At 44.2% G+C, this 25838-nt stretch overlaps 2 protein-coding genes across 6 annotated transcripts in view; one reads left to right on the top strand and one right to left on the bottom strand.

Moving 5' to 3' along the window:
• LOC309861016 (uncharacterized protein) overlaps nt 1-7992 on the bottom strand; it is a 32134-nt gene extending 24142 nt beyond the window's left edge. For both annotated transcript variants that reach the window (XR_014309726.1, XM_082723442.1), the window contains exons 1-3: nt 7908-7992; nt 5330-5459; nt 3615-3680 (exon numbers count right to left, since the gene is read on the bottom strand). Coding sequence is in view for 1 of the 2 variants with exons in the window: in XM_082723442.1 (XP_082579568.1) it covers nt 3615-3680; nt 5330 (67 nt within the window). In the remaining variant the exon portion in view is untranslated. The remainder of the gene's footprint in view (nt 1-3614; nt 3681-5329; nt 5460-7907) is intronic.
• A 79-nt stretch (nt 7993-8071) lies between these two features.
• The window catches only part of OSMR (oncostatin M receptor), a 51594-nt gene continuing 33827 nt past the window's right edge, over nt 8072-25838 (top strand). The window contains exons 1-3 of one of the 4 annotated variants that reach the window (XM_082723418.1): nt 8111-8211; nt 18789-18996; nt 21666-21751. In XM_082723418.1, coding sequence (XP_082579544.1) covers nt 18935-18996; nt 21666-21751 — 148 coding nt within the window. In that variant the 5' untranslated portion in view covers nt 8111-8211; nt 18789-18934. Of the gene's footprint in view, nt 8212-9200; nt 9220-18788; nt 18997-21665; nt 21752-25838 lie in introns of those variants that run through there. The other 3 variants (XM_082723419.1, XM_082723420.1, XM_082723421.1) reach the window with 3 other exon arrangements.

The following is a 25838-nucleotide window of genomic DNA, read 5'->3' as shown; positions in this document are numbered from 1 at the left end:
AACTCCTTCTACAAAACAATGTAAAGGACTAGAAAAAATACTTCTTAAAATTTTTTTAAAATTTATATACTTGACAGAGTGAAAGTGGGAACACAAGCAAGAGGAGTGGGAGAGGGAGAAGCAGGCTTCCCACTGAGTAGGGAGCCCAATGAGGGGCTAGATCCCAGTATCCCGGGATCATGACCTGAGCCGAGATGCTTAGCTGACTTAGCCACCCAGGTGCTCCTCTTAAAGTTTTTAAGAAAAAAAAAAAATAGATTAAAAAACCCACATCCAAATGAAATGGAAAATAACCAACAGTAGAAATAATTTTTTGTTGGGGGACGGGGAGCATCAACACTTGGAGGAAGGAAGAGTCATTTTCCTACATTTTATAACCTTTAGTCTGAGACCAGCCCAAGTCTGGGTAGTGAGGGGGTTGCCTAAAACTCTGTTAGAAAATACACAATATTTCTGGCTTGAAGAACCAAAGGTCAGAGTTTGGGGAAAACATACCACTTGGAAAATGAGGGGAAACTGCAGAAAAGAGAAAGCTAAAGAGGAAGAAGCTGTGTGTAAAGTCTATATCATGCATAATGTCTGAACCATCCTTATCCAGGACAAACTCAAAGCAGCCTAGCTGAGCCCCAAAACACTGAACTCAGGCTACAGCTGCTATTAATGCAAGCAATGTCAGGTTTGCAGCTTGAGTCTAACCATGAAAATTGTCCATTTAAAAAGAAAATCAGGGGTTCCTGGGTGGCTCAGTGGGTTAAAGCCTCTGCCTTTGGCTCGGGTCATGATCTCAGGGACCTGGGATCGAGCCCCGCATCGGGCTCTGCTCGGCAGGGAGCCTGCTTCCCCCTCTTTTTCTTTGTGCCTCTCTGCCTACTTGTGATCTCTCTGTCAAATAAATAAATAAATAAATCTTAAAAAAAAAAATAAAAAGAAAATCAGTACCATTGACAGAACATAACAGAATCCAGTCTTCACAACATTATATTTACAATGCCCACGTTATAATCCAAAATTACTAGACAACACTAAACAAACAAACAAAAAAAACAAATAAACAACCAGAAAAATGTGATCTGTTCTCATCATAGAAACAATCAGTGGCGACTGACTCCACCATTATCTAACTACTGGAGCAATCAAGCAATGTTTTAAAAAGCAGTAATTATAACTATGATCAATGAAGTAAAAGAAATATGCCCATAATGAACTAAAAAATAGGAAGTATCAGTAAGGAAATGTAAACTATTAACAAAAGAATAAATAAATAAAAATTCTAGAATTGGAATATACATCTTTTAAACAAACCTTGCAGGATAGATTTAGTAGGGGAATGAAGATGGTGGGAGAGAAGTCAGCAAACTGAAAGATAGCGCAATAGAAATTATCTAGTGTGAAAAACACAGAGGGAAAAGATTTAAAACAATAGAGGGGCATCTGGTTGGTTCAGTTGATAGAGTATGTGACTCTTGATCTCAGGGTCGCGAGTTTAAGTACCATATTGGTGTGGAGCTCACTTAAAAAAGTTAATAGAGCCACATGGGTATTTGGGACTATATGAAGAGGTCTAGCATATTTGTAACTGAGTCTCAGAAAGATATGAGAAAGATAACGGGGCAGAAAAAACATTTCAAGAAGTACTGAAAATTGCTCACATAAAGGACAAATGTGCAAATTCAAGAAGCTTAGCAAATGCTAGGCAGGATGACTAATGACAAACAGCACATTATAAATACCGTGATCTGAATGACTGATGATTTATCAGAAACAGTGAAGGCCAGAAAATCATAGAACAATGTCTTTAAATAGTTGAATTAAAAACATCGTCAACCCACAATTCTGTATCCAATAAAAATATCCCTTAAGGATGAAATGAAATAAAGACATTTTAAAATGAAACCAAGAGAATGTACTCTAATGGGCCTGCACTAAAATACAAACACTAAAGGCAGTTCTTCAAGAAATGTCAGCAGGTGGAAACGCAGATCTTTGAGAGGGACTAAAGAATACTAAGGTAAATATATGGGTAAATATAAAAGACTATTTCTCCTCTTAATTTCTTTTAAATATATATCACATTGCAGATTTTATTGTGTTATAGATATAATATATTTTACAACTGTAAGGTCAAGGACAGGTCATGTAGGTAAATGCACCTATTAAGTGACAGAGTACAATATTATCTCAAGTAGACACTGAAAATTAGGCTATATATTGTAATTCACAGAGCAAACACTAAAGAATCATGCAAAGGCAAATTAAAATAGAATTCTAAAACACATTCCCATGATGTAAAAGAGGATAGAAAATGACAAATACAGGGACAAAAACAAGAGGGAACAAAGAAGAAAACATATAGTAAAATGGTAGGCTAAACCCAACCATATCTATAAATGCCTTAAACATAAGATTACTACACAGTCTCTATCAAGTTAAAATAGAGAGACTATCAGACTGAATTTATTATTGTTTTATTTATTTATTTATTTTTTAGATTTTACTTATTTATTTGACAGAGATCACAAGTAGGCAGAGAGGCAGGCAGAGAGAGAGGAAGGGAAGCAGGCTCCACGCTGAGCAGAGAGCCCGATGTGGGGCTCAATCACAGGACCCTGGGACCCCAGGACCCCGGGATCATGACCTGAGTCGAAGGCAGAGGCTTTAACCTACTGAGCCACTCAGGCGCCCCAGACTGAATTTTTTTAAAATTCCCAACAACATACTGTCTGTAAGAGATGCTATTTAAAATATAGATAGGACTATAGATTTAGTTTAGATTAAGTTTGGCAAACAGCTTTCAAAAGTCCCAAAAGTTCCCACTGAAGTTTTACTCCTATTGTATTAATGTAACAAATAAAGTCCTAGCCTTTAACATTAATTACCTCATTCATATTTATTAATTCTCATCAACACGGTCCAAGAAAATTAAGCAGCAATCTGAACAAACACATACTCATTATTCTTCCTAAGCCCATGGGGAAAGAAAGTAAGAGATTCAGAAAAGCTCTTCCACTGTCTGGTTTCTGATGATTTCTAGGACATAGTATGAACATAATTACAATATCTAAGAGACAATAGATTATGTAAAATCAATCAATTAATCTAAAAATCAATCTTCAAGTAATATTTAATTCAAAAAAACCTTTTAGAACTATTAAGGATAATATTATCCTTCACTGAAATTCATTTCACAGGTATCGAATGGAATGTAATTCATAATTAACTACAAAGAATTACCTGAAATTATAAAATATAAATATTCCGTGTGATTCTAACACGCAACATCTTGCTTCATCATTGCTGGCTAAATTTTATATCTATACAGTTGGAAGTGACAGCTATCTCTTAAATAACCAAGCTTTATGATATATCAGACTAAAAAATTTTCTGGAGGCCTACTTAGTTTTTCACAAGAATACATGCACATAACATTATTTTCATTTCCATTGAGTTTTCTTAGAAATAATGCTGACTTCAAGCAGTGGCATCACATACTTTAGGCATACTTTAAGACCTAAAAGTGAATCTTTAAAATAGCAAATGGGGTGTGTAAGACTTTGTCTCCCAAATAGAGAATTCTTATCCACGAGGCCAATTACAGATTAGCATCTCCTACTTACCTGATGATGCCACTTGCTTCAGAAAACTCCCAGCTCCTTCCAGCTCCCTCAGTGTGGCTACAAACACTGCCAAACATGTAATTTTAGATATATGTAGTAATTGAAAAAAAGAGAATTGTGATTATATTTCACAATTTACATAACTGATTTCATACATCTCTATGTATATCTATACCCATACCCAGATCTAAGCTAGTGTCCCTGATAACTATGGAAATGTTTTTCCTCCAAGGAGTTGGCTAGGATAAGGGAACATCCCACTTGTGCCTTCCCTATAATTGTTACACAAATGATGAGACCTTCTGGTGGACGACGGATGACAAGGATCATTTCCCAGGTCTTTTAACTTGGTGTCTACAGTCTTGGCCGTTCACTTAATCTCACAGAATCATGTGGGGATAAGTGAAGAATTTGAACTTGGGCATATTGATTTTGATGTACAAATAAAGTGGCCTGGAATTCAGATGAAATAATTGCAATCAAAGATTTGAGGTCATCAGTGCACAAGTGATCATTGAATTCGGGAGCACGGATGTGTTCACTTGGAAGACTGGGGATCAGAGAAGAAGGTCAAGGATAGAGCCCCAGACACAACAATGTCTAAAGGAGAACAAGAAGACCAAGAAGGCGATGGGGAAGAAAATCAGGGAGAAGGGGGAAGTGGAGAGAGTTGAGCTACTGAATTCAACAGGAAGAGAGAAGAGTGGGCAGGAGGGTCAGATGGAGAATGAATATGTGTTTTCCCAGCATAATCTTGTGGACACTCAACAAGGAAGGGTATTTCAGCAATGCCTTTGGTATTTTTATCTTTTTCATTTCAGTTATTTTGGGGCTAATTTTTAATACTAACCTTCAGAACACGTATGTCATGCATGCTTTTATGTATCAGCTTGCTAGGCTTGCTATAACAAATTACCACAAATTAAAATAATTTGTTCTTGCATAGTTCTGGAGCCCAGAAGTCTGAAATCAAGGGGTTGGCAGGGTGAGTTCCTTCTTATTGAGTAAGGAAAGGGTTAAAGCACAGGCAGGGAGAGACAGGAGACCCCTGACTAGGCTCTGAAACTATTCCTGGCTCAGACAGAGCAGAACAAGAGATAAGCGAATAGGATGGTTTAAGCGTCTTTGGCTCAGTTCACAATCCCCATCTTGGGGTTTTGGGACTGAGCCCAGTGTCAGGCTCCCTGCTCCCTGCTTCTGCCTCTCCCCAGACTCTCCTCCTGCCTCTCCTGGTGCTCATGCACTTTCTCTGTCAAATAAATAAATAATATCCTTTAAAAATATATTTTAAAAAAGAGAGAGAGAGCAAGCTAAGGGAACAAACCAGACCAGCCAGCCCTGGATGTTAGCGGGGTTTTTTGGTTTTTTGCAACTACATTTTAACCACAGAAAATGACAAGACCCCAAAGAAAAAGTAAGCCATTAGGGATATTATCAATAGTCTTGGCTCAAAGAAAGAGGGCACAAGAAGAATCTCATGGCCACAAGCTTCCCTGTCAGTTGTCAATAAAAGACCATCAGTAAAAGCCCACAGTGGCAACCCACTCAGAACCCCTCTCACTCCAGAAAGCGTATTTTTCCTTCCTTTCTGTTCTCACCTTCACTTAATAAATGGTTCACGTCACCCTTTTGTGTCTGCAAGGTTCATTCTTCAACTCTGACGAGAACCCTGTGATGCTGCAACATTAGGGGCTCAGAGGGAGACTGTTCTGTACTTTTCTCCTAGCTTCTGCAGATGGCCAGCAGTTCTTGGCATTCTTTGGCTTGAGACAAGATAACTCCAATCTCTGCCTCAGTATTCAGATGGCATTCTTCCCACGTGTGTGCGTCCATATTTCCCTCTTCCTATAAGGACACCAGTCATTGGATTAATATGGTAGGACCTCATCTTCCCTTAATTAAATCTACAGACACATTTCCAAATAGGGTCATATTCTGAGGTTCTGGCCCGACATGAATTTTTAGAGGATACTATTCAACCTAGTAGAATCACAAATTTACAGGTACTATAGCTACTGGACTCTAGAAAGACGGATAAATTTAAGTTATTAGAATGTTACACAAAATTAAGGGATTTTATGTGGGCACCTGCTGCAGGAGGTCATTAGAGGACATCACCTCCCGTTGAGTTATGGACTGGACCTGGGGAAGCAGAGGCTCCTTACCGCCTTCTCTGTCCTTGGATGTAAATTCTGCCCACAGGGAGACCCTGCAAGGACACTGCCTTATGAGAGTCATGTGCTACTGAGACCATTCAGACTCTACACTGACTGAACCCAGTAAGGCTTCTACATAACTCTTAAGACTCTGGCGGGCAGGTGCAGAGATCTCACCTTGCAGCGGCCCAAGACAAGCCTCGTCTGTGAACTCCCTTATTAAACCCGACAGGTACTAAGCTGGAGTGGTCTGCCTCTTTCTTTGGCCTTTCCTTCCCTTCCAGTAGTATGGGGTCAGTTTTGAAATTCGTAGCAGGGCACTGGCCCCAGATTAAAACCAACAGCCTGGAATTTTTTGCAGCTTAGTTTCCTTCCTTTTTAGGAGGAGCTCAAAGTAAGTTTAGACTCAGGTTGCAGAAATTCTTCACACTCAATATTTTTTAATTTGGCATCACATCTGCCCTAAGAGACATCCCTCAGAACTGTTCTTATAAAGAAGAAATTAAAGTTTTTCTTTTCTTTCTTTTTTTCACTTACTAAAATACAGACTCAGAAAGCTTTTCCAACCCTTTGGGATCTGGTCAAGTAGTTTCCATAGCTGAGCAGATGACTGAACTAATGGACACTTTAAAACTCTGGAAGTGATGAGGTATGGCAAAGGACCACATGTTTGTTTAGACAAAAGTACCTTCTCTTCATTTTCATCAAATATTTACAGTGCACCCTGGTCTTTGTGGCACCATTAGGTAGTAAATGTATCAAAGACTAAAACAAAACTCTCTCCCAGGGGGGACACTGGGAGGAGCAAAAACTGCACAACCCAGAAGTAACATTTAGGCTGATTCTGACATATTTTGAGCCATTGGGTCAATTCCAGAAGTGATCCTAAGATAAAATAGGATTCATCATGAGCAATCCTTCTTAATCACTGCTGGGTTCCTTTCCCTCCTACAGTGTGTGGCATTCATGATCCTGCCCAGGTCTCCAAACTGGACCAGAACAGGTCTAGCAAAGCTCCATGAACAATCCTTCATCAGGCACCCCAGTCCTCCAGACACTAGAACACACCGCTCTCTTCTCCGGGTCCCAGCAGGCCACAAAAACATGGTGTTTCGCTACCCTCCCCGGAGCTTCCCAACTGCAATCTGAAACTGGCCAGTACTTGGAGGGCAGGAGAGACACTGGCCCCTCCCGGGTGGTAGGTGCAGCTCTTATAAGCAAAGGGAACTTATGCAGGGGACTTGTCTGGAGTGCCGGCAAGATGAACGGATCCTGGCATCCCTCAGCCAAACCTTACAAGCTGATGCAGAGGCCTGAACCAGGTCTGGTCAGGTATATCCTGTAGGTGTTCTCGCCTCACTGCCTCAAGGCTATGTGCATGGAGCAGCTCCTGGCTGCCCAACAGGCAAGCAGAACCCACTTTCCAAGAACAGGAGAAGGGGCAAGGAGCCTTGGGTTTTCCAGGTGCAGCTCAAGGGTCAACTGGAGGTCATGTCCCTCCCATGACCTCCCCCAACAGGGCAATACTAGGATGGTCTCCATTCCAGCTCAGGTTCACAGGGCTCTCCATAGTCCAGCACATAATTATGAAAGAGGCGTCAATAGGTACTTCAAAGGCCCTGTATTTAAAATACGCATTTCAAAGACTGGACCACATTTTTAAGAGGAAAAGCAAGTTGTAGCATACACGGCTCTTTTGGGAAACAAAGGTTTTAGGACTGTGGCTCTGGATGAAACTTGGTCAGACAGAAGCGTTTCGAGATAGGGAGGAGAATCAGGTTCCTAGAACTGTCCAAACACATTTTTTTTTTTTTTTTAAATCGCTCTGGACGCCTAATGGACACACAGTTTGGCTGGAGCTCTTGCCTTCTGCCTGAAGATTTTCTGCCGGGACCCCAGGGTTCTGTCTCTCGCTTGGAGTAACAAGTGGCCGCATGCGGTCACCCTGGCTCCTGGGTCCCTGGGCTGCTCTCAGCGTCCCGCCGCCGCGGGGCCCGCCGGCCCTGGCCAGAGAGGCCGGCGCGCGATGCCTCTCCCGGCCCCACAGAGACTTCGGTTCCACTCCTCCTTTCCAGGCCTCTCCCACTTCCTTTCCCACCGCTCCCCGCCCGGCCGCCCGCCAAGCCCCGGACCGCACCTCCGCGGGGTCTCGCCCGCCTCCCGCAGGGTCCCAGCCGCTTCCCCCGGGACCTAAAGGGGAAGAATTCCTGTGGGTCCCAGGAGTGCCAAGAGTGCGCAGCCGGACGGGAAATTGCAAAAGTCCTCAGCCCTCTGCCCTCCCCCGCGGTTTTCCCGTAATTCCCGCCCCTCGGCGCTCGCCCCGCAGCTGATTCATAGCCCGGGCGCGGGGCCGCCCCTGCACGTCCACACCGGCGTCCGCACCCGCGGCCCCGCGCCGCCCAGGACCCGGCCCGGCCCGCGGAACCCTCCGCCCGTGCGGGGTGAGTACCCCGGCCGCCCGCTCTCTCCGCGCCCCGCGGCAGCCTTCCCCGCGCCCCGACAGCTTTCCCCGCGGGCTGCCCCGGCGCGGCGCCCGGCGGGACCCGACAACTTCGCAGCCCCTTCCCGGTGTCTGCCCGGCCGGCCGCGGCCCGGTCACGGCCGCCAGCCCGCCCTGCCCGGCGCCGCCCCTGCCCCGCGTCGGCTTCGGCTGGCGCTTCGACCTGCTCCGGGACGGTGCTCGGAGGGGTCCCCGCCTCTGGCCCGCCCGCCCGGCTGCTGCGTGTGTCCTTCTCCCCCGAGCGCACGTTGCCGGCGCCCCCGCGGCGTCTCCCCGCTGCTGGAAGTTCACGGTCCCCTCACTTCTTGCTTCGTAGTCGGGGATGTTTATTGAGTTAAAATCCCCAAGCAACCCACTTTCGCGTCTCTCCCAACACATCGCCCCGGGAGTTCATTTTCCCCAACCACCCCCGCGCCCCCGGAGCTCCCCCCGAACATTCGCTGGGCTCCGCGCGGTCGGCGATGCCCCTCCTGCCGGCTGTGTTTACACCTGGGAGTGGGCGGCGCTCACGGCCGGCGCCGCGCGGGGATCCCGGGGGCGCGGTGTGCGGGCGGGCGCCGGGCCTCCTCCGCCACGTGAATGGAGGGGCCGCGGAGCTGGCAGGTTGAGCAGCCGCAGACTTGCAAATGCCAGCGCTCCACTCCGCTCGCCGGCGGAGAGGGGTTCAGGAACTTGTCCAAGACATAGAGCGGGCCGCGGTGACTCCGAAAATGCCGCGTAGCCCAGGGGCACTGGCGCTGACACGGTCACCGGGAGTCCTTTCTTGCTGGTCCCCGGGCGGGCACTTCCTCAGCCGGTCGGTGCCTGCTTGCGTGCGGCCGCCGGCCTGCCCAGTGGTGGCAGGCTCGCTCTTGGGTGCCACGGGGGACAGGCAGGCTCGAAGACGCTCTGCATGAGGATAAGCTTATCCTCCACTCCAGAGGGGTCCACTGTAGGGGATCGGATCCACGTGAGTGTAGTGTATTGGATGTGAGCTGGAGGGAAAGAAGCTCGGGTCCTATGCCCCAGTCTAACGCTGACTGTGGGACTGCGCTGGAGTTACTCATCCGGTCAGCCTCGGGTTTCTCCCGTGCAGAATAATGGTGGTTCCTACTTACTGTGGATCAGGCACCGTACTAAGCACTTTACGTATGCCAGCTCCCTTAAGCTTCACCAGTGAGCTCGGTAGTAGTTTTGTCATTCTCCTTTTATCAGGGAGGACACCAAGGCCTAGAGAAGTTCAGTAACTTGTCTGGGGTCACACAGCGAACAGGTGAGAGTCAGGAATTGGCTTTGGCCGCTTGCTGATAAGCACTACGGTGTGCCTTCCAACTCTCGGACCCTCTCTGGAGTGGTCCTGGTTGTGGTGCTTCCTTACTGCTCTCCTTTGTCTCTCTCCTTGGGCTGCTTTAAAAGGCACTCAGACACCTTTGAGGCTGAAGGGCTCCAGACTGAGCTGAGCCTCAGAATCAATCTTGGGTCTTTTTAAAGCTTTGGACTCCCACTTAACTATTTAGAATCTTCAGGTTATGCTCAGGTTGTGTCTGCTGTGATAGCATTCAGAAGTATTAGAAGCCAATAGTGACGGGGAGCTCACCACCTAATATTTGATTGCTGGACAAAGTGAATTCTCAGCTGTAACTTGTCTCCTGGTAAATTACATCTTGGTCCCAGTTCTGCCTCTTGTTGGCCCCAGAAATGTGTCTCTGCATTTTGTATCAAAGGACAGTTTGACAGTGTCCAACAGCACTCCGACCATACGGGGCAAAATACTTCCTTGCACACTGGGTCTCTCCTTCTACCTCTCTCTTTAACCTGAAAGACCAGGAGCACCTACAGAGGTGTGTGGAGATGTTCCAGACTCTCTGATATTCCTTGTAATCCTTTTGTCCTGAAAAAGGAACCAAGTCAGGAAAGCTACTATGGCTTTGAAAGAGAGATCAGTGGTAATAGTTTCCACAAGAGGAAGGAGTAGGTTTTCCTTGTGGGAACTGGGCTGGGGTGTTGTTGGCTCCCGTAGAAAAAAATCTGAGCAAGTGTCATCTTGCTCACTTACAGAACAGTGAGACCTGGCACTCCTTTCCCTGGAGAGGGAAGCCCTCCTCGATTAAAAAAAAAGGGGGGGGGGAATAAAACACAAACAGTATTGTGAGAAATATCCCTTGCTCCCAGCAGGCTTCTTTGTAGTTACAGATGTTCGTAAAACAAGTGTTTTTTTCCCAGCAACTGTGTTCCGGGTTCACAACCTTCCTTCCCTTTTCATTTTCGTTTCTGCAGTTTGCCCTGGAACAATGCAGGGTCTAGGGGTGCCCAAAAATCTGCATGTGAATTTGGTCTCCCCAAAACTTAACTACTAGTAGCCTACTGTTGACCAGAAGCCTTACTGATAACACGGTTGATGAGCGTATCTTGTATGTTACATGCATGATATACTCTGTGTTGTCTATGAAGTAAGCTAGAGGAGAGATGTTATTAAGAGCATCATAAAGAAGAGAAAATACACTTATAATTCCGTATTGTATTTATTGAAAAACAATCTGTGTATAAGTGGACCTGTTCAGTTTAAACCCACATTGTTCAGGAGTCAGCTGTACTTGTTTTTCAGCATTTATTTATTCCAGGTTGTCAAAATTTCATTTTTATGTTTTAAAAATAATACAAATAATAACTAAGTATGTTCTCATTCAAAAAATAGAGAAGTATATGGAATGAAATGTAGAACTACCATGTAGAACTCCTATTCCCACTCAGAAGAGGGAAGACGAAGTTTGGTAAATACCATTCTGAGATTTTATTTTGTTTTCTATGCATTTGCATAATAATGTGTTTATACATATTTCTTCATATATTTAAATGAGATCTTACTATACATTATGCAGCTTACTTTTTCATTTTCCAAGTCCTAGAGATTTTCCCATGGCAGTACAAATCTCTTTTGCTAAAGGCTACATGTTATTCTAAATTAGAGATATAATTCATCTATTTTTTCTCTTATTAGTGGACATTTGGATGGTTTAAAATTAGTCAGCATTAGCAACAATACTTCAGGAAAGACAGTGCATTCGTCTTTGTGTGTCAGCCTGACTATTTCTATTCAATAGAGTTCTAGGGTCAAAGGGTTGGTTCATGTTTCCACTTGATAGACACAGTCCTTCAAATGATAGCACTGCCCCACCCCAGGTACTAATTTAAAATCAGTGCATGAGAAGCTGCTTCCATCATCCTGCCTACAATCAGCTATTATCTTTTTTTTTAATTTAGATTTTCAAATCTGAAACCCAGTATGGCATTTTAATTTGCATTTTACTGATTACTACTGCGGTTTAATGTCTCTTAATGTTTATGGGTCATGCAATGTCTTCTGTGAATTACCTGTTCCTGTCTTTTGCTCGTTTTTCTATTGAGTTGCCTTTTCTGATTCCTGTTTACTGCAGATGCTCTGTACCAATTCAGGATCTTAATTCTTTGTCTGTTGTAGATGATTTAAATATTTCTTCTGCTGTGATGCTCTTTTTTTCTCCCAGTATTTTTGTGTGTGTGTGTGGTAAAATCCGTAATATAAAATTTGCCATCTTAATCATTTTTAAGTGCACAGGTCCCTGTTATTAAATACACTCAGTACTGGGCAGCCGTCGCCAGCATTCATCTCTAGAACTCTTTTCATCTTGCAAAACTGACACTCTGGGGGCACCTGGGTGGCTCAGTGGGTTAAGCCGCTGCCTTCAGCTCAGGTCATGATCCCAGGGTCCTGGGATCGAGTCCCACATCGGGCTCTCTGCTTAGCTGGGAGCCTGTTTCCCTCTCTCTCTCTCTCTCTCTCTCTGCCTGCCTCTCTGCCTACTTGTGATCTCTGTCAAATAAATAAATAAAAATTAAAAAAAAAAAAAAACTGACACTCTGGGCCCATTCTCCCGAACCCCTGCCCCTGCCAACCAGCATTCTGCTTTCCGTCTCTGTGATTTGACTACTCCAGGTGCCTCATATGCATGGTGGAATCCTAGAGCATTTGTCTTTTTGTGACTGACCTATTTCACTTAGCAACATGTCCTTACGACCTTCCATGTTGTAGCAGGTGTCAACATTTTTTCCTTTTCAAGAATGAATAATATTTCATGGTTTGCATTTACACATTTTGCTTATCGATTCATAATGCTTTTGTTTTTAACTACCTTCTGCTTCGTGGATGTTGTAAATATTTGTGTCATCAACTCTGCAATCTTATTTTTTTTAAAGGTTTTATCTCTTTGTTTTTCTTTTAGAGAGAGAGCGAGCTAGAGCGAGCAGTGGGAGGGGCAAAGGGGGGAGGGGAGAATCTCAAGTCAGATGCTGTGCTGAGCTCAGAGCCCTCCACAGGGCTCGAGCTCATGACCCTGAGATCATGACCTGAACGGAAACCAAGAATCGGTCGCTTAACTGACTGAACCACCTAGGCACCCCTGCAATCTTGATTTTTGTGCTTAATCTGGCTTGGGGAGATCTTTTTCACCAAAAAAATTATTTTTAAAACATGTATTATTTTTAAAATAATAAAAACTTGTATTATTTTTAAAACTTGTATTATTTTGATATGTACAGTTAGCTCTTTGTAATACCAGATTTTTGTATGAAGTAAGAAGTAAGGATATAACTTAATTTCTTTCTACAGTTTTAAGCAGCTCACCCGACACCATTTCTTTAAGTATCTGTCTTTTTTCCAACTCACTTGAAATTCTGTTTTTATAGTAAAATAAGGTCATGTTCATACATGAGTCTATTTCAGGACTCTCTTCTGTTCCATGGATCTGTTTTCTCTCTTCTTCTTCTTTTTTTCTTTTTTTAAGATTTTATTTATTTATTTGGCAGAGAGAGAGATCACAAGTAGGCAGAGAAGCAGGATCCCAGCTGAGCAGAGAGCCCGATGTGGGCCTCATTCCCAGGACCCTGAGATCATGACCTGAGCGAAGGCAGCGGCTTAACCCACTGAGCCACCCAGGCGCCCCTGTTTTCTCTCTTCTATGCCAGTACCACCCTGTGTGACGTGCGACAGCTTTGTTCTTATATCTAGTCATATATACTTGTACTTTTTTTCCAAAAAATTCTTTTGAAATGATTCTGGTATATTTTCTCATTTTATAAACTTTATAAATAGCTTGTCAAGTTTTTAAAAATCCTGTTGGAATTTTTGTTAGGTTTTCTTGGCTTTATAATTGTTAATAATTCTTTATGCCTTGGAATCCATCTTGGTATGAGCTCCAAGGGTGGAGGAAGCAGTGTGAGGTGGGTAAGTGCTGTGCTCTGGGGAATGACTCACCTGGTTTCAAGTTCTGGATTAACTCTGTCAACCTGTACCAAAGTCACTTTAACCTCCTTAGCCTTCATTTCTTCATCTGTGTGTGAGGATAATAATAGAATTTCTTCCGTAAGACTCGTGTGAGGATTCAGTTAATAAATACATGTAAATCACATTGCAAAGCCCCTGTCAGAGAGCTAGCATCCAATTTGTGCTAGCCAGGATCATTTTCATAGTTACTTCATGTCTTACTATGAGCCTCTGCAGAGCCACATCATGGAAGGCACTGGTAGATCTTTCCTTTATGTATCAATAGTATCCTAAGACACAAAAATATGCAATAGATATTGTAAGTAGTAGTGCTTCTCAAACTTCAGTGTGCCTTTGAAATCACCTAGGGATCTTGTTTAAATGCATACTTTCATTCAGTAGATCAAAGGTGTGATGTCAGGTTTTGCATTTCTAGCAATTTCTCGGGTGATGTCTTTATCCAGGCTTTGAGTGTCTGGTCTTTGACTGGTATTTAAAACCACGCTACTAGGGATACCACTTCCTGTTGGGTTAAATGTGGTTGACAGAGCTTGTAAAGTGCTTTCTTTTAATAGTACGTGCTAAAGAACTAAATTATAGTTCTGTTGTTTCCTGCCTCCTCCTCTTCCTCCTCCTCCTTTTCAGAGGAAAGAGGGTTTGAGAGCGCTGAATATGATACCAAGTTCTAGTCTTAGATCTGAAATCACTGAGGCAATGAACTCTCTGGATTATTTAAAACTTGTTTTAAGATGAAGCCAGCTACCTAAAATCTACCCAGAGTATAAAATCTAAAGCCAACTAAAAGAAAAGCCATAAGTTCAAATGTCTTACCAAATGGAAATGTGTAAGGTATAAGGAAGCACTTGGAAAAATGTAAGACAAAAAGCACTCTTGGAAAACTTGGAATCCGGTCCCACTGTGTGAGAACATGGTGTGTGGCAAGTCTTGAGAAGCGGTACACGAGCAGAAGCTCTGCTACCGAGAGTAAATGTTTCACACAGAGATCATATGATCTCTTGCTCACCTCTTTCTACTACCAGGTTTCCCAGTGAGGGACTTTGAACAAGGTAGCTTCGTGTACCCTAGTACGCTGGTCTATCAGGAGGGAATGACAGTATATTTTTCTACCCAGAACACTGATTACTTGAACACTGATTACTTTCTGTGTTTGAAAATGCCCTTTTTTTTTTTTTTTTTTTTTGCAGGGGAGGTCAGGGAGAGCAGAGGGAGAGGGAGGGAATCTTAAGCAGGCTCCATACCTAGTGCAAAGCCTGATGGGGGCTCGATCTCATGACCCTGAGATCACAACATGAGCGGAAACCAAGAGTTGGAGGCTAAACTAGCTGAGCCACCCACATGCCCCTGAAAATGCATTTTTAAAGTGCCTGTACTCTCGGGAGAGATCACATTTTTGTACAGAAACACATGACATGCTCATAGGCTGATCAAGTACCTAAAAAATTCCAACCGTTTTTTAGGCCTGTCGGACAGCTCTGCGTTGGATTTGAATCACAAAATACCATCAGCTAGTTTAGCCCTGCTGGGATATATGGTTCAAATATGAAAATAATGGAATTGCAACTACTTGCACTTATAAATATATGTAAAACACATGCACATTTTAAAGAATGCTTTATGTGGCCGAATTACACAATGTGAGAGAGTTGACCACGGTTCCCTCATCCTGCTCACCTCCCTTACCCCATCCCAGCTCTAAATCTGTAAGTGTTCATTGTTGGGTATGTCTTTGGGGGCCAGTTTGGGTCCTTGAAGTAGAAGACAGCAAGGCAGAAATAGAAATAGATGTTCAAGAGATCTGGAGGGAGAGCTCTGGGGAGGGAGGCCGGGACAAGGGCGCAGGAGGAGACAGCCCCAAGGCAAGGTGACAGGGAACAGGGAAGACTGGAAGGAAGAGCTTCCCCCTTGCAATGCAGTTGTGAGAATGTTTTGCCCAAGCCAATGGGAGACTTCGATCAAATGTTGCCTGTTAGAGGTGTCCCATGTTGGGCAGAAAAGGTTTGGTTTGCTCACTGCCTGGGAGCAGCCTGCAGGAACCGTGGGCTCAGGTGTGAATGTGCGTGGATCCGATGTACAACAGGGGAAGCTGTCAGGCATCTACGTTCCTGCAGCAGATCCTTCTAAAGAGAAGTACCAAGTGGCACGGTTGCACACCCCTCTCCCAGAGGTGTTTGTGTGCACACGCTGTTCTGCAACTTGCTTTTTCACTCAGTATGTTTGGGCTATTCTTCTACAGCAGCCCATAGATCTATTTCATTCTTTTGACAGTTTCATAGTACCGTAATTAATTTTTTGGATCCTTTGTCACAATTAGTTGGGTTGTTTTCATTTTTCCTAAATATTAATAATACTACAATGAACATTCTTTAAAATACATAATTTTTTTAAACATTTTTTTAAGATTTTATTTATTTATTTGACAGAGAGAGAGATCACAAATAGGCAGAGAGACAGACAGAGAGAGAGATGAGGAGAAGCAGGCTCCCTGCTGAGCAGAGAGCCCAATGCGGGACTCGATCTCAGGCCCCTGGGATCATGACCTGAACCGAAGGCAGAGGCTTAACCCACTGAGCCACCCAGGCGCCCCTAAAATACATAATTTTTTTTAAAGATTTTATTCATTTATTTGGCAGAGAGAGATCACAAATAGGCAGAGAGAGAGGGAAGGGGCTCCCTGCTGAGCAGAGACCCTCGATGTGGGACTCAATCCCAGGACCCTGGGATCATGGCCTGAGCCCAAGGCAGAGGCTTTAACCCATTGAGCCAGCCAGGTGCCCCTAAAATACATAATTTTTGTGTACAGACACACATATATAAGGATGCTATCTGTAGGACAAAATTCCAGAAATAGGATTTCTGGATCAAAGGGAAGGCACCCTGAAATTTTAATAGGTACTGCCAAAATGACCTTGATAAAGTTGTGCTTTTCAACCATCATTGAGTAGCAATACTTACTTCTTCAAACTCTTACCAGTGCTAGATGGTAAAACCTTTTTAGGCTTTGCCAGTTGGCCACCACGCAGACATACAAACTACTATTATAATTTGCATTCATTTAATTACTAGTGATATTGTCTAGTTTTTCCTTATTCCCTTTTGGTTATTGGCATTTCCTTTTTTGTAAATTACATATTCATATCATCTGCCGGGTTTTCTACAGGGTTGCTTGTCTGTTTTTGATTGATTTCTAATTTCTAAGAGCTCTTGGTATTGTAGGGGACAGTAACCCTTTGCCATCAGTATTGAAACTATTGTTCCCAGTTTCTTATTGGGCCTGATTGTAGCACTAAAATTTTTTGCAATGTTCATTTAATTGTTGTACAATCTTTATTGCTTCTAGGATTCGTATCATGCTAAAACGGATTATACATGACCTTTGGCTCAGGTCATGATCCCAGGGTTCTGGGATCGAGTCCTTCATTGGGCTCCCTGCTCAGCATTCTTTAAAGCATTCCTTTCTCTCTCTCTGACAAATAAATAAATAAAATCTTAAAAAAAAAAAAAAAGTGTTCAAAAAAATAAAAAAAAAAATGAATTGGATTTTCTGTATATAGGTTCTCATAATCTCATGTAATCCTCATTCCAGTCCTATGATGTAGGTTCTTTATTCTCATTTTACAGGAAAAGAAACTGAAGCTTAAATGGGTAAAGTACCTTGTCTCTGGTGAGACGATTCCTAAGTGTCCGAGCAGTGATCTACCATCAGCGGTCTTCACATCCGAGCCCGTGTACTGGACTGTTACTACCTCCTTTTCCCATAAATGTCCAGATTATTGTTCTACTACAACTTTGGGGGAGTAATCTGTCTCTTCTTTAGTGTTTTAAAAGACTGTCATTAGCATATGCTAAATCCCTACGTATTCTTTGGGTCCGGAATATTCCTTGGATCGAGGTTTTCTCTTCCTTTCTTTGGTTTCCCTGACCATCTGGGGACTCAGCTTGAATGCTAGCTGGAGTCCCAAGGTCCAGGAATCTTCACCTGAATACGGCTTAAGAAAAAGAAAATCAGGCGTACGTAAGCCAGTTCAGTCTCCTAAATAAGGGATGACCTCACGAAACTGCTAGAAACCCTTAGGCAGGTTTAGACAGAGGGGAAGGTGTGCTTGAACATTTCTTTAGGAGGAAGAGGGTGGAGGGAGGGTTGAGGGGAAACCTTACAGGTGATCCGTCCCATGCTATAATGGCAGTGCCCTTTGGAAGGGGTCCCCAAAGACAAACAGCAGTGCTCATAGGAAAAAAATAAAGATAGATGGATCTGGGAAATGTGGGGACTGTGCCGCCAGCCCTTCATACTGCCACACAGAACTTTCTCACAGGGAGCACACACTCAGCACACGTCCCAGATGAACAGCTTCTTTCTTGAAACTGGGATTTGCATATGACGTCACCAGGCATCCGGCCAATTCCGCTGCGTTTGGCAACACACACCCATGTTCTTGGGAAGCAAATGACTGGTCATGTTGCTTCTCAAGGGGTTATTTACGGTGAGGAAACTTCCCAGGAATAAATATTTTAGTAATGACGGAAAAAAATTGCTAGCGAAGAAGGACAGGCTTCTACCCCTGGCAAAAGTCGTGTTTTGTTGCACATGTAAGAGTTTGTCCTGGGGGACAATCAAAGGTGGCTTCTTTTTGCCCAGAGATGACATGTGAATGGGAAGTTCTGCACAATGAGGGGGTCATTTTTCTTTGCTCTCTTTCCTTTTCCTCCCCAGAGAAGACCTGTCAATGAAAGACTATGAATTAGGCAATATTTGGCACTAGAAAAAGTGGAAGGGCCTGAAAAGGAATCTGTTTACTAAAATAAAATTGAAAGCAAAGAAGAACGAATGTAGAACCAATGTAGAACATTGGTACAGATATTTATTCATTCACAAGATAATTCCTGGGGAACAGCTGTGGCCTGGGATGGTGATGGACAGTGGGGACTGAGACCCAGGCCTGTCCTCAAGCAGCTCAGTCTGGCTGGGAATGGCGGGGATCTGAAAAATAGAAATAAAGAACCAGGTTGGGCGTAGTGTGGGTGAGGCGGAAATGTGGGTTTTGCCTTTCTGAATCTTGCTCCTTCATCCTTCCCTGACTTCCTTTTCCTACGACACAGTAGGGGCCATGTTCCTCGCAGACAGCTGTGGGGGAGAGAGAGGGCCTGACGAGAGGAGAGGGCACGGTGGCCTTCTCCTGCCCGCGGCAGACCTCTCTTTTCTATGTGCGCTGCCTCTCCAGGCCATCATCCAGTCCCCGCGGTTTAAAGACCATCTGTATATACCCAGGATGACCGAGCCCCCTGCCGGGTCCTCTCCCAGGGACTCCAGATTGTGTGTCCGGCTAACTCACTCCCTTGGACATCAAACCAGCAACTCAAATTGCGCATGCTGCCACCGGAGCCCTTGCTAGAGCCCATGACATCGGTGCTTTTACCTCTTTGTGAACGGTAATTTCCATTCTGCCAAGGGCTCAGGCCATTCAGGGGGCTGTCCCTGATGTCTTCGTCTGTCACCCCCGGCATGTCCTGCCTGCTTTGTCAAGTCTCTCCCAAATCCCTCACTGCACCCACTTCCAGTGCCTTCATCCCGGCCCGAGCCCGCACCAGTGTCCCAGCCTATTGCACGACCTCCTAGCCGCCGTCCCTCCCACTGCTCCTGTCAGTGGCCATTTATGCCTTTCCCAGAGCCCCCGGTGGCTGCCACCTGGCTCGGGGTAGAAGCCACAGCGGGAGAAATGTTTCCCGGGCTGCTCTCCGTCTGGGGCCCTCTGCACCTCCTGCCTCTCACCTCCTTGCCTCCTGCAACCCCGGCTCCTGTGGTTCCTTGAATAAGCCCAGCACAACTCGCTCCCTCGCCCCCAGATCCGTCGCCACGCTAGTGGGGAGCTCGCCAGCAAAGAGCTGGTACCCTCCGAATAGGGCACATGGTAACTAGAGGCAGATTTACAGGGGAGGGGAGGAGGGAGTCCTCGTGGGCCGTGCGGTCAGTCTCCTGGGGCTTGGAAGCAGCTGGCTCGGGGTCCTCAGTGTCCGTGTTCTTCCCGCTGCATCAGGCTCTGGTGCATCGGGAGAACTGTTCATGCAGCATTTCCCAACGGCTGACATGCGTGTCTCCGGAATGTTCTTCCAGTGGCCGACTCTCATTCTGAAGCTAACCTCCTCAGGTTCACAACCTGCCGTGTGGGAGGAGGTGGGGCAGGGCGGGACTTCCAGACGAGACTGTCCCCGTGCTTCTCAAGGACTGTCCCCGTGCTTCTCAAGAGTCCAAGAAGTCTCGTCTGGAAGTCAATATTCCTGTGATCCCCAGACCGTAGATACCAGTTCTTTGTAAAGACTCCTAGTTTTTTATTTTGTTACGTGACCACTTTTATTCTTTAATTTCTGATTACCCTTAATTCATAGGTGGCTACTAACTTGTCATTTCAAGTTTCTCTGTCTTAAGTTTCTCTGTTAAACACAGATTTGTTTAAATTCTGTCACACGTGAGATATTTGATTCACCAGAACTCCAAAATTTGAAAAAAAAAAAAAAAAACATTTTAAGTAGCCCTTTCCTACAGAGAACACAAGGCAACCTACATTGCTCCCAGAATCACCTGGTTTTCAATTTACGGGATGAGATTTCCTCACAGAGAGAGGCACCTTGCGCTCCTCAGGGTAGGCTGGCCTTAGGACAGGCTCCTGCGCCCATGGACTAGGACTGGAAGGATGGGTCTGTTGCTCACACGCTTCATGCTGGCATTTTCCTTTGCCTTCGCCTTCATTGCTGAGCAGAAACAGCTTCCTCTTGAATTCCTTTTCTCCCTGGCTTTGATATTTAGTTGTAATAGGAGCCTCTCTGACATGGTAAGTAGAGATCTTAGAGAGGCGTGAGTGACCTGTTTGCCAAAACTAGAAGTAGCAGAGAGCAGGCCTAAAGGACTATGAGGAAAAGCTGTTGTTCGCAGACTTGCTGCTGGAGATTGGGTCCGTCTGTAAGCAGATGTGACTACCCTAGAATAATTTAAGGGCTGGCTGTATTCTTTATCTGTCATCACTGTTGTTCCTATTTAGTGGTGGGCAGTGAAAGGGAATGGTCTGGTTCGCTGAGTTTCTGGATTTGATGAAGTCTGCGTGGCTAGACCGAGGTGAAGGGGACTCTGAACAGTTTCATTGCCCATCAGTGGGGTGAGTCAGGCTTTGAAGTAGAAAAGTGAAACTCAGGGCTTCCCTTGACTAACACTATTACTATTAAATTAAGAACGAATTAGCCTCCTTGAGGTCATCAGCGTTCGCTCTTTGTGCCCTCAGCTTGTCCTGTGGTCAGAGGACCCGATGAATCAGTGAAGCTCTTTGACCTTCCCTTTACAACCCTCCTCTAAAGTGAGGAAAACCGGAAATTATCTTGAACAATGAAACACTGCCTATCTCTTCAGGTGGAATGTGCTGGGTTTTCTTTGGTGAAATTGTAACGAGGGAGACAGGGAAGAGTAAAGATGACTCCTCTCTAAGTAGCTCACTCAGATTTAGCTCTTCTGAGACCATGGTCCACTTTTTTACGTTTCACTTCTGTTTCTTTGTTTTACCTTTCTTCACAAACCTTCTCTTGGTTTGAAGAAATTGGTAGGCTGCTTCTCTCTTGCCACACGACCTCCCTGGCACGCGGCAGTGAGCGTTCATGGCTCCTGCATCTGGGACCAGTCACTCTTGGCCAGCAGCTGGCTGACCTGGGCTGACGCCGGTGAGGATGGGGGGCAGCCATGGTGACTCAGTGCTGCCTACCCCCCCCACCCCCGTTGCTCCTCCTCCTCCTGGGTCCAAGAGGGTAGCCCAGAAGGGCTCTTTTCTTGCCAAAGGTGGGAGCACAGAAGAGCAAGCAGAATGACACAGGGGTTTTGAGGCTTAGGCTCCAAACGGGCTCACCATGGCTTTGGCCTCAGCAAGTCACCTGGAGCAGGGAAATAAACTCTTACTTTGGAAGGCAGAGGACCTCCAAACTCTCATGACAAGAGGCATGGCTGGATGAAAGGAGAGAAGAATGGGAGCCTTTAATACCATCATCTACCACAGTGGGGTCAAAGACACCTACTCAGAGCTAAAATTAAATGAAAATTTTCTCCTGTAATTTATCTTTTTCAGAAATCCGGAACCTATGGCTCTCTTTTCAGTCTCTCAGACAGCATTCCTCTTGGCATTTCTGTCCTTGAGAACTTACCAGAGTGAAGGTGAGTAGTGGGAAGAACAGTAAAGAAAAAAAAAAATGCAGAGAAAAAGAACAAGGTAACTGGTACTTTGGAGGAAAGTTGCACAAGTCTTGTCTTTGGGAATTACTTGGAACTGGTGAGTAGCAATGGTTTCCTCAGTTTTGACTTCCTGATAGCTCATGGTAATAAAGCCACACCCTAGCCCTCATTTCCTAGCCGGTGCTCTGGTCATCTGAGCGCTTGCGAGTGGATCTAATCCCGCAGAACTCGTGGTAGATACACTGTGAGTGACATCTCCAAAGGAGTTGCCTTGTCCTGTGGGGCTGAGGTATAACCAGACCAGTGCAGGCCACTGGCTTAGAACAAGTTGCAATGTCCTTCAGTGACATTCATTGAGAAACTATTTGCCGCAAGATAATATGCTAAGTACTGAAATGCTGTTTATGGGAAAAAGAAACAGCATTTTTCACTTAGCTACTCTCCCCAGGGAGGGTATTTTTCAATAAACCGACTTTGTAAATAGTTATCAATAAGGACACTTGTAAAATGTTCATAATGACTTTGGCTAGTGCTTTGAACCAGGTGGAAGGTACTCAGGCTCGAGTCTGTTGCCTGTGATTAACAAAGCTTTGCACTTTCCTCATCCTGTGTTTACTCTTTGCTGTCCTCCCTTTGTAACAGAGCGCACAGATGTACGGCCTTGTAATTATTCACACAGCCCCCTTCATGGATTCCTAAAGTCATGTTTCCAGGAAACACCCACAGAAGGTTTCTATTTTCCCTAACATTCTGTGAGAAGATATTTGGAAAGAAAAAGATTTTGTTCTGATAAGAGCTCAGTTCTATGCCGGGTGTTCTGTAAGTCTGGGTCTCTATCTTTTAGGTTCAGGGCCCATGAGATGCTGCTGCTTTTTTGGCTTCTTAAAATTCATAGTTTATTGATAAACTTTCATCATCTGGAGCTTAAAGTTGGGAATTAGGACTTCTCATTCTCACCCTATGTATCTTACTTGCTAAACATGAACAGCCGGGCTGAGGGGGTGGTCCATACCATAGGAAGGTTGGGTCCAGCTAGAGCCTCTGATTCTCAGACAGACCCATGCCCCCGGTTCCAGGCTCTCCAGAAAATCCAATGCATTTAATCCCAAATTTTTGGCCCAGTTCCCTTCCCTAGTGAAGTCTCATTATCTGATCCAATGACGACTGAGTAGGTACCTTCTACGTGCAAGACATTGTTCTCAGAAGAAATTGCAGGGAAGAATGGACCTTTTCTGCTTCTTTCATTTACAACAGACATTCATTACCCATTTCTCTCTTCACCAGTCTTTGTTTTTGCTTTCTCAGCTACGCATGCCTGCCTTGCCACCTAATCCTGTCTTTGTCCTTGTCCTCACACCACTTGGGTTTCTCGTCTCCGTTTTTGCCGCCTCTGCCAGGTACCCGCTAATAATGGGCCTCCCACGCGATGGCCCAGCCAGGCTCAGGGCTGAGACTTGGGTTCTGAAGTCCTAGCTTCTCCCGACCCATGAGACAGAACCCAGACTCACTTCCACTTGTTGCTGGGCTCGTGTCTGCTTCCGTCAGAGATCGTGACTATAGCATTTGGTTTATTTTCTTCCATTCTCTCATGTAAGTACCATATAGACCAAGACAGAGATGTAAAAAACATAGATTTTTTTTTTTTTTTTTGGTAGAAGTGAAATTACACTATACATACTGGGAATATTTATACCACGTATGGACTTTTAAAACTCTATATAAAGTATATATGTTGTATCTAGTGTAAATATATATACTGGGAAATTATACTATAATATGTAAATATAAGTAAAATATAAAAGTATATGCAAGCAAAATATGTATATTTTAGTATGTGTACTTCAGTATATGCTTTTTAAAACAATACAACATACAATGAAGCTTTTTAGCTTTGATCTCAAATGTTCTTTTAGCAATAACATTCTATTAAATGGCTGTGTGATGTCCCAAGTTATACATGAACCGTGGTTTATTTTCTTAAGTAGTGTCGGGGCCAGACAAAGAGCCTAGATGAGAGAAGTGTGAGAAGAGTCTATGATTAAACCCAGGGCTGTCTGATCACCCACTCCTCACTGTAAAAAGAAAGCTGGGCGAGGGCCAAGAACCCTGGGTTCGGGTCTAGTTGGGTGCTCTTGGGAGGTCACTTCCCTTTTTTTAAAACTCGGTTTCCTCATTGGAAAATAATGGGTTTGGATTTAAGAGTCTGCACAGACCCTTAATCTCTCTGACTTTACCTTGACATCTCCCACTGTTTCCCAAGGAAGTCCTCAATTGCTTTTGACCCGAATTATTTCTGACTGATGTCTCTCCCAACTCCTTGAGTTACTCAGCACTCACGGATCGCTCACGTCAATAGAGTTCCTCTTTTACCTAAAGCATCACACAGTAGCTTTCTCGACCCTCCAGAAGTAAAGTTGATTTACTGTAAATCAACTTTAAATTTTACTTTACCAGATGTAAGGTTGATTTACTCTTTGTTGACTCATCCTTTAGCAAGGAGTCTCTGGGTGTCCACACTGTGACAGGTGTGTGATTGGACTTGGTTTCACGGAGCTGAGTAAGACTTAGTCCTGCCCTTGTCGAGTTCACAGTCCTTGGGGAGACACCGGGAGACACACTGTGATCAGTGCTCAAACAAGGGCTTAGAAAAGCAGCCCTGGGGAGAAGAGAATGCCACGGACGAGGTGAGACAAGCTGTTGCTTGTTGTGCTCTTGAGAACTTGTGGAGGTCCTAGGTCCCTGTGATTTGAGGTCAACATCGCTGTGGGGAAGAAAGAGGTTGTGCCGAGTGCTGGGGACAAGAGCCCATTCAAAGATGTCTCTACCTCGGACTCTGCCTTCCAGGAAGTTTGCATCTAGAGTGTGAGACTGACAGCAACAAATTACTACGCAGACAAAATGGAATGAGGGCTAGGGGAGCTGGGATGATTTTGCAGATCCAGCCTTCTCTGTGCTAGTGGTTATTATTAATTGTTAAAAATATTTTCTCCTATTCCCTAAGGGATCTGCTCTTTTGTCCCCCTAAACCTCCTTTTACTTAGCTTAATCTTAGGCTTGGAAGACTCACCCAACTGACTGGTATAAGGAGAGGATAAATAATGGCTATTGCCTTTAACTAAAGAGTAGAGAAATTTTATTCACAAAGGAGAAAAAAAAAATCTCTAACCAAATAATAATAGAAAGTGGCCATCATGTTTTGGGCTTCGAGGGTTCAGAAATTCCAGCTGACTTCATTTAACTTTGTATGAATGGCGTCTGATAAATGACTCACTCTGCCAAAGTTCATTGAGAATCAGAATGCCAAAAAAAAAAAAAAAAAAAGACTCAAAATGCCAATTCATTAAGTTGCAGTGGGAAATAAAACTGGAAAAATGACTGGTGCCTAGCCTTTTGGTGCAGATGGACCCAGAGGACTAAATTCTGCATCCTGAAGTATCATCACAGTGGAGTGAACTAGGTGTCTTAGAAGACTAGTTCTTGTAAAATCTAGCGTATTATGGGGTCCGAAAGTAACGCATGCTTCTAAAGAACATTTACAAAATACAAAAAAAGCATAAAAAAGTAAAATCACTCTGCTTCACCATCCAGAAATAATGAGTAGTAGCATTATAGCTTTACTTCTCTTTATAGCTTTCTGAAAAATAACCCAAGCACTTTAAAAAATATAAAATGGAATGCACAGTCTAGTGTGTTTTTAAGTGTATGGGAAAGGTCGAGAAAAGCATCTGATTTAAACATGGCCATAGAGTGAAGTTGGTAGGACAATAGGGTCTCAATCTCTGTATCATTTGAACGTTTTTATCATGATCATGTATATGTAAAAAAAAATTTATTGAAGGGAAATTCACATAACTTAAAATTAACCATTTTGTGGTTAAAATGAGCAAATCAGTGACATTTGGTACATTCAAAAATATGCAACCAGCACTTCCGTGTAGTTCCAAAACATTTTTATCACCCCAAAAGGAGACCCTGTAATCATGAAGCACTTACTCTCAACTGCTCCCGTCCTCAGCCCCCAGCGATCACCAGTCTTCTCTACTCCTCTATGGATTTACCTGTTCTGAGC

Source organism: Mustela nivalis (assembly GCF_964662115.1).
Source record: "Mustela nivalis genome assembly, chromosome: 3".
Lineage (NCBI taxonomy): Eukaryota > Metazoa > Chordata > Mammalia > Carnivora > Mustelidae > Mustela > Mustela nivalis.
The sequence above is the reverse complement of the archived record's forward strand: the minus strand, read 5'-3'. Positions and strand labels throughout refer to the sequence as shown.